This window comes from Sus scrofa, chromosome 2, assembly GCF_000003025.6.
Source record: "Sus scrofa isolate TJ Tabasco breed Duroc chromosome 2, Sscrofa11.1, whole genome shotgun sequence".
NCBI classification, from domain to species: Eukaryota; Metazoa; Chordata; class Mammalia; order Artiodactyla; family Suidae; genus Sus; species Sus scrofa.
In genome coordinates this window covers 52,824,367-52,842,685 of record NC_010444.4, presented here as the reverse complement: position 1 = coordinate 52,842,685, position 18,319 = coordinate 52,824,367, and the positions used below count along the sequence as shown (strand labels likewise).

General features: G+C 34.7%; 2 protein-coding genes across 2 annotated transcripts; both read right to left on the bottom strand.

Moving 5' to 3' along the window:
• LOC100516070 (olfactory receptor 2T29-like) lies at nucleotides 327–1,280 on the bottom strand. Its single transcript, XM_003124220.1, has one exon. The coding sequence runs from the start codon at nucleotides 1,278–1,280 to the stop codon at nucleotides 327–329; it is 954 nt and encodes a 317-aa protein (XP_003124268.1).
• Nucleotides 12,246–13,178, bottom strand: LOC100516252 (olfactory receptor 2T3-like). Its single transcript, XM_021085065.1, has one exon. It carries the CDS (start codon nucleotides 13,176–13,178, stop codon nucleotides 12,246–12,248), a length of 933 nt encoding a protein of 310 aa, XP_020940724.1.

Below are 18,319 nucleotides of genomic sequence, written 5' to 3'. Positions count from 1 at the left end.
TCTTACACTCTTCAGTTGCACATTTTTTCCTATATTTTATTATGTATTTCCTAAAACTATGAATATCTTCTCACATAATCACAGTGAAGTTATCAACTTCAGAAGAATATAACATGGGTACAATGAAAATGAATAAATAAATAATGAATAAATAATATAATGAATATAAACCTGAAAAACTTTCCAGTAAAAGGAAGAACCTACCAAAAGGGATAAATGTGGGATAATATATCATTGTATAAGAATCTGAAGAATAACATTGGCATAAGACTATACATTTTTGATACATAGAATGAAGGAAAATAAACACTTAATACAAAAAGTTTTTACAGTTTTCTGGGAGATTCCACATTAAACATTTTGCTTAGTGCCCCTGTGACATCCTTATTCCTAAGGCTATATATCAAAGGGTTTATCAAAGGAGTGAGTATGGTATAAAAGACAGATACAACCATGTCCTTCTCAGGGGTATGATAGGAGCTGGGGAGCATGTAGGTGTAGATAGCAGCCCCATAGAAGAGGATAACTACAGTCATATGGGAAGAACAGGTGGTGAAGGCCTTCTTTTGGCCCTCTGCTGAGTTCATTCTGTGGATGGTGAGGAGAATGAAATAATAGGAGCTTGAAATGATCATGACAGGGATGAGGAGCATGAGGACACAGCATATGTACATGAGTGTCTCATAGAGGGATGTGTCTGAACAGGAAAGCTTCATTACAGCAGGGACCTCACAGAAGAAATGATGGATCTCCCGTGATCTGCAAAAGGGGAAAGTCATGGTGATGGGTGTGAGCATAAAGCCATCCACTGATCCCAGGAACCAGCAGCCAGACACCAAGAGGAGACACACCTTATGATTCATGAGAATAGAATAGTGGAGTGGATGGCATATGGCCACATAGCGGTCATAGGCCATAGCAGCCAGAAGGAAAAATTCTGAACCTCCAAGTGTCAAGTAGAGAAACATCTGCATTCCACATTCAGGGGCTGAGATCTTATTCATGCCCACGACCTGGTCCATAAGCATCTTGGGCACAGTGACAGAAATGTACATCACATCCATGAGAGACAACTGGCTGATGAAAAAGTACATGGGGGTGTGGAGATGGGAAGTAGAATGAATCAGAAGGATCAGAATGCTATTCCCAGACAAGGCCATCAGGAAAATCACAAAAATGACTGCACAAAGGAGAGCTGGGTGCTTGGACTGAAGGAAGAACCCCACTAGGATGAAATCCATCTGCCCAGTGTGGTTGGCCACCGAGGTGGAGTTGTCCATGAGGTTTCACCTAGGTCAACAAAGAGAGTTTTGGGATTAATAAATCACTCATGGAATATGACCCCCTGGAGCATGTGTGTGTGTGTGTGTGTGTGTGTGTGTGTGTTGTATGCACAATATGCCTTTTATGGTAATAGAAGGGAATGCCCTGGGACTGTAATTGTGAGGATTACAAGATATCTGTAATTCAAAAAATTTACTAGAACACAGGTAATTCATAATAGTGGCTCCAAAGTGTTGTTTTTGAATAGTTAATTTTGCCAAAGTACAAGGTCATTAGATTTCTTGATGATATTTTTTATCAAGTATATAAATTTTCAGAATCACAAAGACAAAATTAAATTATTGAAATAAAGGTAAATCATTGCCCTTATTTCTATAATTTTTGTTATAGAAGTCAGAATTTAGCCAATCTCTCTGTTTGAGGAACCCAATAGAATGTTATGAATTCTTCAAATGTATTCCAGATAGGAATGAATTAGAATGTAAAAAACATAATTTGGGGAAAATCCATACCAAAGGTTTGAACACACTTTGCCTGTAGGTTCAGGCTGTGTGTGAGGCTCTGTGGCCATGTGCAGGGAACCAGCATGGCACACAAGCAAGTTGAATCCTCAGCAATTACTAACCCTTTGGATATCCCAAGTGCAGTGATTGAGGAGTTCACTCTGCAAATTCACTGCACATATGGGTCCAAATTATCCTCTATCCACCATTCTTCTCTCCACTCTTACTTTTGAAAAAGTATAATAATGTTTGAGTTCTGATATTGTTAGTATTATATGAGGCAAAATATGAAAGTTCTTAGAACATTACCAGTTACAGATGCATAAGCACATATATTGTTATCTTAAAGTTCTAATAACTACATAATTATTATGCAGAATTCTATGTAAGTGATCACTGTTACTGTAATTGTTTTATCACATGAGATGTGTTGCTTGAAGATTTAATATATATATATATATTCATACTTATATAAATTTGGATTTGATAATTTCCATAGTCCAAGACTACAATGCATACAGTCTCAGAATGTCTATAAAAATGGAAAAACCCTATAGAACATATTTATAAAATATGGACATATAACTATAAATAAATATAGAATATATATTTATTATTTTAACCCTAGCTAAGCAGAGCTTTATGGAGAATAACATCTAGTCTAGTACATGCAATAGCATATTTATCTCCATATAGATCCTACAATTCATTCTAAATATCAAGGAAAAGAATTAACATTTAAGATATCGCTGTCAGTTCCAAATAAGAATGAATAAGTGTCTATGTGTATAACTGAATCACTTGAGTGTGAAATTATTGCAATATTATAAATCAACTATACTTCAATCAAACTTCAAAAATGAAAAAAAAGAAATTAAACAGCCATAAAAATAAATTAATTAAAGGTCATTTACAAGACAAGGTTTTCATAATTTTGCAGTTGATTGTCTATAGTAATCAATTTTTCATGGAAACAGAGGTGCAGAAAGGAAAACTTAACAACAATGAGATGATCCTGACTCCAATTTAATGCTCTGTCTTCTGTCTTGCTACTCACAGACTATATCTTTGTTGGCCACTAAAGACAAATCAAAGAAAACTTTAAGTTGGTTACACTGAAGGAAGTCATAGTCAGTCTATTCAGGGAGAAATATTGTATAGATGTGATTTAAATTAGAATTTTAAAAGAGATGCAAAATAAATAAGAAAAATAGAAGGCAAAAATACAACTGGCCTTTCTTAAATGAATCAGTAATAGCTTATTCTACAATGTATCTTAGGGATATTAAAACGTTGTAACTTTTCAATTTATGACATGTTAAATGTTAAATTTTATAAGAACTTACCAATAGGAAGAGAATATTGGCTTCCCTTCTGGGAAAGAGCTTAGAAGTGTTTAGGATGCCGGAACAGTTCAAGAAGAATTTCCAGTTTCAAATATATTTTCTACTCTTATAATGATCCTAGAGACTAACTGAAATATTCAATTTATTAACAGTGCCAAGTTCTGGGGTGATAAGGCAGTAGACAACACTGAAAATGAAGTTGATGCCTTAATATAAATATCTAACAAAGCTGTGACACATTGCATTAAAATATAATATTTATGTTGAATTCTGCCTACATTTTCAGATGAAAACTGAACTCTGTGCAACATTTAAAAACTGTCCAATAACACAAAATGTACCTGTGGAGGAAACTCTATTTATGGTCAAAGTGGAGCAAGGACCAGTGCAGTAACCAGGAATGTGAAGCCCTCAGAGCTGTTTGCTGAACAAATGAAGGGAGAGCAGGAGTATGAGTGAGAGGCACTGGGCAAATCTCTGTTGCACTTTGATAAATGGGAGCCACTGTTACCAAGCAACACTAGACAGACTTCTGAGGACACCAGAGAGACAAGAGAATTCTGCTTAATCCACTCAAGACACTTGGCTTGCCTCTTTACTCTTGTTCGTCTCTATCTAATTGCCAGAGTTCAAAATTAGTGCATATTTAACTTGAGGAATTATTAACAATAGTGACAGAATAATATAAAATCATATATGATGCTGGCAGCCTCCTGGCAATTGTTTCATTGCTTTACATATTCTATCTCCTAAAAAGCATATAAGGTACTTACACACTTTATTTTCCCCTTTTACAGATTAAATAATTCTGCCTAGACTCACATCCTAGCTCAGGTGTTGGGACACAGAGCTTGTAATACAGCCTAAGTTTAGGACCCAGCCTTCCCTCCATAGTCTAAAATTTTGATATTAGCCACCCGCTGTCAACTTCATCTGGGAAACAAAATTATGATTGATATATTTATTTTGGTGTTCTAACTTCCAGAAATAATCACCACACAAAGTAAATTTAGTCCCTTTCCTTCCTTTTAATTTCAGTCTCAAGCAAACAAATTCATCCTACAATAATGCTGGCAGAATAAATATTCTTTTGTCTATGTAAATTGGAAATTAAAATGCATATCCTAATAGTTTCAGTAAATAATATATATATAAAAGATTCAAAAGAAAAAAACACATATGCTTCTCTCCATATAAATGGATGATAGGGAAAAGATAAAGATATATGATTAGGAATTAATAGAATGTGACAGAAGAACAAGCCAAAAAAATAATAATTACACTTTGATCCTGTAGTTCTTCCTTCCTATCTGATTGATCTCAATATCAGATGATGCTGAAAGCCTCATCTAGATAAACTATTGGAAAATGGTCACAGTTGCCTGTATAAAGAAAGATAGGAGAGTGACATCATCCCTGGTTTTATTACACTCATTAGGGGAGTGGGTGATAGTCATCTGTTAATAAATCCTCTCAAAGACTTGGAAGAATAATGAAATTAATAGATCTAAAAATAAGGAATAGATATCTCTGTTGCACCTTTTGTATTTTTTATCTCCTTTATTATTAAATTAGAAATATTAACCAATATTAACAATCATCTCAAATCTTAATACATTCTTATCTACAAAATAAATATTAGCCTACATATGGCCTTATCCTTTTCATATGAAGCAATAGTTTCTTATATATACATATATATATCCTCATTTAATATTCAAGAATATTTTGTGACGTATTGATGTTTGTCTCATTTTTCACAGATACAGACTCTGAAACTCATAGTCTAATTGATATGTCAAAGAGAAAACCGATAATAAGTATTGTGGTTGAGACAAAACATGTTTTTATCAGTTGGAGTACTCTTCATTATTTAACGATTGTGTTCTTTCCTTTGTAACTCAGCTGCAATCTGTGTTGCATATTAGTGTATTTGTTTTTAATGTAAATGTCATCATTTTATTTATAGAAAAATATATAAAAAAGAAAACATTAAAAAGAAAACATTTTAATAGGCCATAATCTACCCTACCAGAAAAAAAGCATATAATAGCAATAATATTTACTGCAGACTACACATATTTACAAAGTGTATACCACATACTGAACAATTAGGACAAACAAGGGAACATAATAGACTCCATCCTCATGGAAATTGCAGACAAATTCCTCTGAAATTTTTCCTACATATGTGTTCTCAAACTGTGTTGATCAGTTTCCATGGCATTCTTTTCCAGACAGTGATTTCTATTTCTAATGTCCACACCTGGGAGCTGGGACCCCCTGTCCTCCAGAGTTTCAGCCTGCAGATGGTTTGCCCTTTTGTTATTTGATTTCCCATTCGACTCGGAGAGTGCCAGCCCTGGGAGGCACTGTATAATGGGAAAAAGATAGAAACTGCATCTTTTTTCTCGCTTCTAGTGAAGTTATCTGGCAGCTGTAGCTACTGTGAACTGCTGAATACCCTGCAGGAGCTGCAGGATCCGCTACCCCAAAGGCAGTTCCAGTGTCGCTGGTGGGATACAGGACTCTCAGCAGCAGCAGGGAATGATCCTCACCAGGATCCCGAGAATGCAACATCTCCATCAGCTCAGCATTGAGAAGTACATGGGGCTGCAGTGTTTGGTTAGGATTCCTGTTCCTTTGGGGACAGAACACCCTTTCCTTCTTCCTTAGCTTTCACTCCAGCCCACCAGTACCCCTGCAACAAATCTCCTGCATTAAATCCCTTCAATTCAAACTGTGTTAACTGTGACTAGGCACTATATAATGAGTGTCCAGTCACACTTTAATGTTTAATATTTAATATTCTCTCAAATAATTCATTAATTATAATCTCATAATATTGAATAATTGCATTGCATTCACATTTCCAAATTATAAGTTGTTTTGTAATAAAAATGCTCACATAGAATGTATTCTCTGAATGTAATTTTCCCAAAGATTATTTACCAGAGGGTATAAAACATTTCAAGTTTTTTCATACACAACACTGAATTGCTTTTCCAAAAGCATCTTCAAATATGCTACAGTATCAAATGTCAACTGAAGTAGCATTAAATTCTATTTGTTTTTCTTTCCTAGTCAGTATGGCAAGCACAGCATTGCTTAAACTGACTTTCTTGATTGCTAAAATGTTTAGTAGCATAGTAGCATGCTATATATGTTTATGTAAAATGTGTTTATATCCTTTGCCCATTTTCTTATTGAATTTTTTCTTTAAAAATATAAAAGGGTTAATATATTAAGAATAGTAATTTTGTGATTGGTACTATTTTTCTCTTAAGCTTTTATTTTGATATTGTGTCTCATCTTGATATTCCAGGTCCTTCCAAAGATCCTTAGGATCCTCCAAGACTTGCCCCTCTGTTCATGACTAACCTCATTTTCTATGTGTATCCAACTTTCTTATCACATCTGGGGGCACAAAGCTTCTTGCAGCTGATCAAATGTGGAAAGTGATTTTCTGTTTCAGGGACTTTATCCTTTTTTTCCCCCCTGCTTAAAAATCCCTGCCCAGACATTTAATGACTGCATGTCCTCGGGAAAAAATGTCTATTCAATTATTCTGACCAATGCTTCATTGGGCTTTTTTTTTAATGGAGCTGTTCATATGTATTGAATACAAACTCATATAATCTGCAAATATTTTCTCCCATTCAGTATGTTGCCTTATCATTTTGTCCATGGTTTCTTTCCTTTGTTGTGCAAAATCTTTTTCATTTAGCTGTCTCTTTATTCCTTCAGGTTTGTTCTTTCTCAAGACTACTTTAGTTATTTAGGGTCTTTGTGTTTCCACACAAATTTTATTATATTTTTTGTTCCAGTTCTATGAAGAATGTCATTGAGAGTTTGATAGGGATTGAATTGAAACTGTAGACTACCTTAGATAGTATGCAATCTATCTATCTATCATCTATCTCTATATGTATTATTACATCTATATCTATCTATCTATCTATCTATCTATATATATATATATAATGGACAATTACACAACCATATAAAAATGAAATTCTGGCATTTGTTATAATGTGGATGGACCGAGAGAATGTTTAGTGAAATAATTTAAACAGAAAGACAAAAAACTCTATGTTATCAATGCTACATGGACTCTAAAAATAATATAAATTAATGTATATCACAAAATGGAAACTGACTCACAGATATAGAGAACAAAGTAATGGTTACCAAGAGGGAGGGGGAAGAACTATTTTCTATATTGGCTGCACCAATTTGCTTTCAAATTTAGTGCATGAGCATTGCCTTTTCTCCAACTCCTCACCAATAGTTGTTGTTTGTTGTCTTTTTAAAACCATTCTGACTGTTGTGAGGTGGAAACCACTATAATTTTGATTTACATTTTCTTGATGATTGGTGATGTTGAATATCATTTCATGAACCTGTTGGTTAACTACATATCTCTATAAAAATGCCTATACAGATCATGTGCCTATTAACAAGGAAAGACATAAAAAAATCTGACAGGAGTAGCACATGAGTTGGTAGTGAAAAAAATGGGGTTTAGCTATCATAGAACCATAACTGTACTTTATGTAGTATAGAGAGATTTTGAAGTTAAAAAAAGAATATAAGATATTTTAACCTGAAGAAAGTTTATTGATCAGAAAAAAATTGGAAAAATGCATTAATAAATACAAAGACCATCACTTAAACAAAAATATTGAAAGATTAAATATAATACAATATCTCAAAAGCATATCAAACCACATCAGATATAAACTAAAGAGAAAAAAGTAGCAGCAAGAGATCATAATATATTTCCTTCTATACAAATGCCAGAAGAAATATATGAAGATTAACAAACCATGAAGGGCACAATTTATAACAAATATGGGAAAAACACTACATTCAACAACAGGGGAATATATAGAATGTTCACAAAATGGATCACATAAGGGCCATAATTTAAGGTGCAAAACACTTCAGAGTGTTGTTAAATCTCTGCACTTTATTTGAATATAGAATTTAATTAAAACATAAGTACGGGAATTTCTATTGTGGTTCAGAGACTTAGGAACCCTACATAGTGTCCCTGAGGATGCAAGTTCAATCTCTGGAATTGTGGAGTTGATAAAGGATCTGGAATTGCCACAAGCTGCATAGTAGGTCACAAATGTGACTTGTATATGGTGTTGCTATGGTTGAGGTATATGCCTGCAGCTCCAGCTTCAATTAGACCCCTATCCCAGGAACTTCCAAATACCACAGTTATGACCTTAAAACAAAACAACTACAGAAATAGGAATGTCTAATATGTTTGTAGGTTATAAAATATTATTCTAAATAATATTTGGGTCAAATAAAAACATTCACATATCAAAAGATACTTCAAAGACACCAGGTGAGAGGAAATTTAGAGGCATATACATGTGTATTAAACTTTCTTTAAATTTTAGATAAGTGACTTAATCATCCTTTTAAAAATATATAAAATAACATCAAATGAAAACCAAAGAGAGTGTAGAAACAAAATATACAATAAGGAGCATCAGCAAAGCTAGATGACAATTTTTTGAAAGATGAATAATATTGATAAACTTCTGCTGAAAATGACCAAGAGATAAAAGAAAAGACACAAATAACAATTATTAGCAATGAAAACAAAGATATCACTTGAGATGCCCAAAGTATTTATTGACTGTTATATAATAAGAGGTCATACTACTAGGGTATATATACAAAAATGTGCCTGGCAAGCTTCTTTGTAATGGCTATAAACTGAACATATGTGTAATGATCAACAGATTGCATAAATAAATTATAGTATAGTCAGAAAACTAAATCCTCTGTGGCAAAGAAAATGAATAAATTCATGATCCTTTAAGATCACTGCTCTGATGTTTCTTTCTAGATGCTACAAGGCTCTTTGAGTGGAGTTATTTCATAGTATTATGACTGTGATCTCATGTCTGCACAGCTCTCTCCGCCACTAGTAAACAAACACCTTGAGGTAAAGGATTCTATTCAGGCCACTGTTTTGTCCCTCATGAATTGCACAGCATCTGTGGAAAAGGAGGAAATCTATAATGGTTGACTAAATGACTGATGATACAAAAATCTAGGAATATTTGCATTTTCAAAGAGTTAAGCAGATGATATTCATATTAAATTGAATAGACTTGTGTTTACCAAGGGGAGGGGGAGGGGGTGGGATGGATGGGGTGGTTGGGGTTAATAGATGCAAACTATTGCTTTTGGAATGGATTAGAGATGAGATCCTGCTGTGTAGCACTGAGAACTATGTCTAGTCACTTATGATGGAGCATGATAAGGGGAGAAAAAAGAATGTATACATGTATGTGTAACTGGGTCACCATGCTGTACAGTAGAAAAAAAAATGTATTGGGGAAATAACAATTAAACAAATCAATAATAAAAAATGTTGGATAAATAATGTATTTGTGAGAAAAAGGTAAGTTTTCTACAATATCGTTTTACAGTTTGATTAAATACTTACATGAAAATGTCCTGTTAATTGGAAGATGAAAAAGACTAAATACTGTTCTTTAATTCAACAGAGAGCTGATGAGCTCCTCTCATGTGACAGAGTCTACACAGACCTCCTCACATCCATAAAGAAGCAGAGAAGACACACAGGGACAGAGTCATGGGCAAAGCCACCATTATCCACTCACACTTGTGAGGGGGCAACAGTTATCTATACCCTTCCAGGACCAAGCCCGGAACTGGACAAGTGAGTTAAATTCATTTAATACTCAAAGCCTCATGATGATGTTTGTGTTGCTAGTTCTACTTAACTGGTAGGGAAACCAAAGTGGGGGTGGGGATAATTTGATCATTGGAGCTAAGGAGTAACAAAGCTAGGATTTAGCTAGATTTCTCCCTAACCCTGCACAATCACTCATTAACCCTACACAATCACTCATTTACCACAAACAAGGAGTGTAGAAAATACAGAAGTGGGAAGAGAACTCACAGTTGGAACAGGTGCCATGGGCTTTCTATGTATTCCTGGTGGATCTTAAATAGTAAGGTTCACTTTTTTTCATTTAAAAGAGGTGTTAGGCAATTCTGAGGGCTTTAGCAAACTCAGAAATGTTACACAACTCTTGAAAACTAAAGAGGCAAATCCTAAACTAAACTCAAGACTAATGATTTTCACTTTACCCCATCTAATCACAACAGCTAAGGATCCAGCACTGCCATGAGCTGTGGTGTATATCACAGATGAGGCTCAGATCTAGCATTGCTGTGACCATGGCATAGGCCAGCAGATTTAGCTGTGATTGGACCCCTAGTCTGGGAACTTCCATATGCTGCAGGTGCAGCCCTAAAAAGAAAAAAAAAAAAGAAAAAAAATCAAATCAAGATTTTAGTTTTTCTTTGCACTTTGTGTTCCTGAATGACAGGTAATCCAATCACTAAGATCAAATAAAACCAATGGAAAAATAATATGTAAGACTTAACCTAATGATATCAAAGAGTTAGTAATAAGGATAACTAACATTGTTTAATAGACTTTTGTATACAAACTGTTTGGTCAGTTTTGCTTCTTTCATTTATTTATTGTAATCACAGAAATTTTGAAATCTAAAATTTTTTCAACCTCTAAAAATGCCTCATTTTCAGGTAGTGCTTTTTTTTCTTTACTATTGGAGTTAGTTCAAAATTCAGACACATTCCCTTTGTGCACTGAATCATAAATAAGAAGCAAAAATCTTCAGTTGATGTGCCTGGTAAAGAAGTTTTCATTTTATTTACATGCAGCAGGAATTGAAACACCTGATATTTGCCCTTTGATGGTAAGATTGGTGTTCTGTTGCAAGTGTAGAAACTCAACAGTTTAGAATTGAAATCTCCTTGTACATTAATCAGAGCAAATGTGCTTTTTCTAATTTCTTATATTCCATAAATTCTACACATTATTTTGTTCATGAATATAGGAATGCCTTAAGGCTACTACTAGATTCACAGACATTATCTTTGTAGCACGCTATACAGTTAAAAAAGTAAAAGTTGGTGATAATCCATAAACTTTTGTTGAATCCCCAATTTCAAAAGGAAAAAAAAAATCTCATGATATTAAGCTTTTCTAAATTTCCACCCTTCTCAAAGACTCCTATATTAATCCAAATATGATAGACCATTTTCTACAAAAAATTAAGGCATAAAGAAACTAAGCATGAAGTCACTTTTATTTGCACATGTATGATCTTTTTTTTTTTTTTTTTTTGTCTTTTTTCCATTTCTTGGGTCGCTCCCGTGGCATATGGAGGTTCCCAGGCTAGGGGTCAAATCGGAGCTGTAGCTGCCAGCCTATGCAGAGCCACAGCAATGCAGGATCCGAGCCGTGTCTGCAACCTACACCACAGCTCACGGCAATGCCAGATTGTTAACCCACTGAGCAAGGGCAGGGATTGAACCCAGAACCTCATGGTTCTTAGTTGGATTTGTTAACCACTGCACCACGACGGGAACTCCTATTTGTACATGTATGATCTTTGAACTTAGATGGATCTATTTTTTCTCTGGACATTAAATGTGAATTGGTATTTGGTCCAAGTAGTTTTGATAGTCAAATAGTTATTGAAAACATTAGTATTCACACTATGAATGTCACTTTCAGCACTGGGAAAAAAATGCATTCATTTGTTCTCACTGTGATATAATAACACTCATTGAAACTTTGTAGTTGCCACATATGAACTATGAGTTAAGAGTTATTGAAAATCAAGAAAACCACCAATAGTTCTTCCAGTATTATACTTAAATCTAAACTCTTCTCGATAAGTCACATTTAAGATTAAGACACCCACACTCATGTCTCATACTAACATGACCAATAAACCTTTGATTAGAGATAAAATAAATGGCACTATCTGTACTTTCCTTTATATCAACTATGACCTCACAGATAAAAGCAATATAAGATCATTAAATATAAGGAAATAAATTATGATGTGTAAACAAAATGGAGAAGAAATTCCACATGCATAAGACAAAAGAAAGTTATGATTGGACTCAGTTTTAGGGACCTTAGAACCAGTGGACAAAGAAGAGGAAAAATAGGGAGGAGATAAATAATATAAAAGGATAATAAGACAGTGCTTCTAATCCTCAGCACTGATCACATCCTGCTTCTCAGAGCCCCTGTGACATCTTTATTGTGGAGGCTGTAAATGACAGGGTTCAGTACAGGGGTGATGATGGTGTAAAAGGCTGAGACTATCATGTCCTGCTCAACTGTATGGTAAGAACCAGGAAGCATATAGGTGTAGATGCCAGCACCGAAGAAGAGAAGCACTACAATCATGTGGGAGGAGCAGGTGGCAAAGGCCTTCCTGTGGCCCTTGGTTGAATTAATTCTATGGATGAGGTGCAGGATGAGGGCATATGAACTTGAGATTACCATGGTGGGGATGAGAAGCATAAGAACACAGCACAGGTACATGAGCATCTTGTAGAGGGAGATGTCAGAACAAGAGAGCTTCAGCAAGGCAGGAACCTCACAGAAAAAGCTCAGGACTTTTCTGGAATGACAAAAGGCGAAGCTCATAGTGATGGGAGTGAGTAACAAACCATCAACCATTCCTAGAAACCAGCATCCAGACACAAGGCATTCACAGACCCTCTGGTTCATCAGCAGTGGGTAATGGAGGGGTCTGCAAATGGCAGCATATCGGTCATAGGCCATGGCAGACAGAAGGAAAGACTCAGCTCCAGCGAGGGTCAGATAGAAGAACATCTGGATCCCACAACCTGAGGGAGAAATTTTATGATCTCCTGTCACCTGGCTCATGAGCATCTTGGGCACAGTCACAGATATGTACAGAAGGTCTATGAGGGAGAGCTGGCTAATGAAGAAGTACATGGGGGTGTGCAGGCGGGGCTCCACATGGATCAGGATGAGGAGGAGGGTGTTCCCAGCTAGGGCCATCAAGAAGAAGATGAAGACCACAGTGTAGAGGAGGATGGAGTGTCTGGTTTCACCAAAGAGCCCCACAAGGATAAAATCAACATTTGATGTTTGATTCTGTGAATTTTGATACCACGAGTACATGGTCTTGGTTACAGTTCTCACCTGAGGAATAAAGAAAAAGTTGTTGTTTTTACTCTAGGAGTGTGCTGGTTTGTCCCCTTCACAACCCTCAAGGAAAGTCTAAGAAATTTAAAGTACAAAATGCAGATAAATGATTTTTACAGGAAATCACAAAAACAAAATTTGCAGATGTCCTTAATGGAAATTATTTCATGGAAATGAATTAACAATTAATATTTTTGTTTTTCTGATGCCATATATTATCCCAAAACAGTGTCTAAAATATTATATATTCCATGCGCAGTGAATAAATGAGCAATCTGAGTTAACTGAACTGGATGAAGCAGTTGTGCTAAACCCACAAAGCTATAATGCAACCTAGTGATTCCTCCAGTCTTGTATATCAGTTTTCTTAGAAAACTAGTAAAATTGTCCCCAAATATGAATCATCAGTTTTGCTTAACAACTGCCTTGCCTTAATATTTCAATTTTTTAATTTCCCAAATTGAATTGCTTGAGTTATGCTTGATCTAATTTTCCTATAATTCTTTAATTTATGGTTTGATTTAAGTTCTAGGCTATGGAAAGCTCAGACCCCATGAAAGACAAATTTGGGTCAGTAGATGCACACCAGGTTATAGAAATTTGCAGAGGAAAAATCAAGTAGTTTCTGAAACCCATGGATATGTGAAGCAAAGTATAATGTAGTGTACCTAGGGGAAAAAATCTGTGACTTCAGAAAATCTAAAGTCATAATTAAATTAGAGAGAGCAACAAAAATCATACTATTTTTTCCTTATTATGTTTGTACCATTATAAAGTTCTGAGGAGATAGATTAAAAAGCCATATCCCAGGAAGTGTATACAGCCCATACCTTCCATTAGGTCTTCTCTGCCCCTTCAGAGAGTAAGTATGAGTCACACCAGCCAAGTGAAGCCGCTTTTATCATTCCAAAGCCAGAGCAATAAAGTTTCAATTCAGGAGGGAAAAAAAAGGAAAATTACATCATCAGAGTCTTCATTAGGGGATTAAGATAAATATCTGTTCTTCAGGCCTTTGTAGTGTTGAACAAACATAAAAACTAACATGGCTGGGGAAATAAAGAGGGATTTTCAATATTCTTATTTATTCATATTACCCGCACTTGGAATCAAATCTTCCCTGGAAATACACTTTTTTAAAGGCACTCTCAGAACCCAACACTTTGTCATCTGTTTTTATTTTCTCTTTTCATTTGTCTTTGCCAGTTAAATTGTGACTTTCCACTCATGGTACACATGGGAATTGAACATGTGTGCTATTTAGTTGCTGCATCTATTAAAAAGTAATATACCTTTTAGTAAGAATATTGTACATTTGTAGTTTAAAAATATATTTTCCAGTTTAAAATTATATCTTATTTGATATTTATTTAAAATGTTTTATCTTTTTAAAAACAAATCTAGCTTTCAGAAAATAAATATGCTGTGGAACATAAACCTCAGAGTCAGAACTTGACCCAGAATTGATTTTAAATATTATGTTCTCAAAAATAATCTCAGATTTATGAGCTCACTTAAAAAAATCCAAAAAATTATTTTGAAATATTTATGGGCTTATGGGCAATTGCAGGTATAGTATATCATGTGTATACTTTACTGACTGTGAGTTTATAAGCAATGATTAACAAAGATAAATTAGTTGAGCAAATCAAACAATAAGGCAAATAGCCTTTTGACTTGAGATGTATTAGTCAACTGTGTTTGGTTTTACGAGACTCCAAATGACTAAGTCTAAAAGGTCACACAACTCATATTTATTTTCCTAAAAATATAAAACCATTCAAGAGAAGACTAACATGTTTCAGAGCAGCTAAAAGAGTTACCAAACACAAAAATCAAACAAAACCCATGATCATGGCTCACAACACTGGGAACCCATTTTGTGCACTGCTCAAGCTGAATAAAGCTTCATTATACTTCCTCCCCCAAATTGCCTTTATTAAACTGGAAAAAAATAATACTATATTCCTCCCCTCACATGTTCTGTAGTTGAAGACTGTTTGTGTGTGACTTTGTGTGTCCATGGAAAGGAAATTCACATTTATCAGTGCCATCTGGGTCCTGACCATAATGTTGAACATTTTTCAGTATATAAAAGCACTGAGTCAGGTATCTATCTGATCATGTGTCATAAGTAAGCCCTAACACCAGGAATCAGAATCAGATCTTTACTGGAGCTCACCTGCTATTGAATGTTATTACCCCCCAAATCTTGAGCTACCATCAAGCAGGACTCTACATGTGTCCTTCATAACTTCCTTAATATTATTTACTTGCTGTGAATTTACTCCTTTGGTTTCTGTGTAAATGCTATTAGTCCCTCAATATTCAAGTCAAATGAAAACTGCACAAAGATTTTCTCTACCTTCAATCATTAAAACCTTCCCATGCATCTGAGATATCATAATGCTTCATTTATACTCCTCTCATAGACTTTATCACTTATCAATTTGGTTTAGTTATTTATTTTAATATTTCAAAAAATCCACATGAATCATATATGTATAATTAAAGTGAAGTAAAGTTTAGAAGGATATCTGAATGCTGTACAGGTATGAAAGTTAAACATATAGAATTTTTTTTTTAATTATAGGTGGATGTGGAAGTAAGAACACTCCCAAGCTCATTTTTATGAGAACCCTATCACACTTCCACCAAAGCCAGATAAAGATATCATTAAAAAAGAAAATTACAGGAGTTACCATCATGGCGCAGTGATTAACGAATCCGACTAGGAATCATGAGGCTGTGGGTTCAATCCCTGGCCTTGCTCAGTGGGTTAATGATCCAGCATTGTGGTGAGCTATGGTGTAGGTTGCAGACACGGCTTGGATCTTGTGTTGCTGTGGCTCTGGTGTAGACTGGCAGCTACAGCTCCAGTTAGACCCCTAGCCTGGGAACTCCATATGCTGTGGGAGTGGCCATAGAAAAGATAAAAAGACAAAAAAAATTACAGCCTGATATCACTGACAAATATAGATACAAAAATCCTTGGCAAATATTAGTAAACCAAATCTAAATATATATTAAAAGGGGTTTACACCATAAAGTGGGAATTATCCCAGGAATGCAAGGATTCTTCAATATCTGCAAATCAATCAGAGTGATACACCAAAACACTAAAATATAAAAAACATATGTACATCACAGGGGACTGAGTGTTACTGGGTCATTTTGCTGTACAATAGAAGATGAAGAAATATTGTAAACCAACTATGCTTTAATAAAAATAAATATATGATCATCTCAATAGTTTCAGAAAAAGCTCTTAACAAAATTCAACACCCATTTCTGATAAAAACTCTCCAGAGAAAGCACATAGAGTAGACTTACCTCAACATAATAAATGGCACATATGACAAACCCACAGCTAACATCATTCTCAATTGTGAAACACTCAAAGCAGTTCTGCTAAGATCAGGAACAAAACAAGGTTGTCCATTTTCACTACTATTATTCAACATAGTTTTGGAAGTTCTAGCCACAGCAATCAGAGAAGAAAAAGAAATACAATGCATCCAAATAGGAAAAGAAGTTAAAGTATCACTTTGCAGATGACAAATCCTATACCTAGAAAATTCTAAAGCTGTTACTAAAAAACTGTTAGAGCCTATCAATGAATTTGGTAGGATAACAGGATACAAAATTAATACAAGGTAATCAATTGAATTTCTATATACTAACAATGAGAAATCAGACAGAGAAATTAAGGAAACCATATCATTTACCACTGCATCTATAAAATAAAGTAATAAAATAAAATAAAATAAAATAAATAAAATAAAATAAAATAAATTAAATAAAATAAAATAAAATAAAATAAAATAATAAAATAAAATGCCTAGGAATCTAGCTGAAGAGACAAAAGATCTGTAGTCTTAAAACTATAAGACACCGATGAAAGAAATCAAAGATGACACAAACAGATGGAAATATATAGCACCCTCTTGGATTGAAAGAATCAATATTGTTTCCCTTGGGAAACCCAAGTCTACTCTTCTTGGCCATGATCTGTTTCTGTTTTATATTTGCTTCTTTGTTGTTTTAGATAGGATCATCTGTTCCATATTTTAGATTCAACAGATTTGTCTTTATCATTCTGGCTTACTTAGTATGAGAGTTTCTAGATACATCCATGTTGCTGCAAATGGCATTAGTTTGTCTTTTTATGGCTGATATATATATATATCTCACATGTTCTTAATGCATCCATCTATCGATGGAAATATAGATGGTTTCCATTTCTTGGCTATTGTGAATAGTGCTGCTATGAACATAGGTATCCATGTACCTTTTTAATGAAAGTTTTGTCTGGATATATGCCCAGCAGTGTAATTGCTGGATTATATGGTAACTCTATATTTAGTTTCCTGAGGTACCTCAATACTGTTTTCCATAGTGGTTGTACCAAATTTAATTCCCACCAACAGTGGAGGAGGGTATCTTTTCCTCCACACTCTCTCCAGCATTGGTTATTTGTTGACTTGTTAATGATGGCCATTCTAACTGTTGTGAGGTGCTACCTCATAGTAATTTGAATTTGAATTTCTCTAATAATTAGTGAGGTTGACCATTATTTCATATGCCTGTTGGTCCTCTGTATGTCTTCTACAGAGAAATGTTTTTTAGGTCTTCTGCCCATTTTTCAATTGCGTTGCTTTTTTGTTGTTGAGTTGCATGAGTTCTTTGTATATTTTGGAGATTACGTCCTTGTCTGCTCCATTGCTGGCAAAGATTTTATCCCATTCTATGGGTTGTCTTTTCTTTTTTCAATGGTTTCCTTTGCTATGCAAAAGCTTTGAGTTGGGATCCTACTGTACAGCACAGGGAAATTTGTGTTATTGAGTCTCTTTGTAGTACAACAGAACCTGAAATTTTAAAATCAAATATACTTTAATATAATAATAAAGAACAAAGATAAAAATAAAATGTGCATGGAAACCCAAATCCTAGAATATCCAAAATTTTGAAAAAGAAAAATACAACTAGAGGAATCAGGCTCCCAGACTTCAGACCATATTATAAAGCTACAATCATCAAAAAGTTATGTTCCAGGTAGGGAGTCAAGATGGTGGAAGAGTAGGGGGACACGCTCGCCCTCTCCCACAAACACAACAACA

Bases quoted from the DNA above. Each gene is read 5' to 3' on its own strand.
- LOC100516070 (XM_003124220.1), bottom strand. From the start codon at position 1,280: ATGGACAACTCCACCTCGGTGGCCAACCACACTGGGCAGATGGATTTC.
- LOC100516252 (XM_021085065.1), bottom strand. From the start codon at position 13,178: ATGTACTCGTGGTATCAAAATTCACAGAATCAAACATCAAATGTTGAT.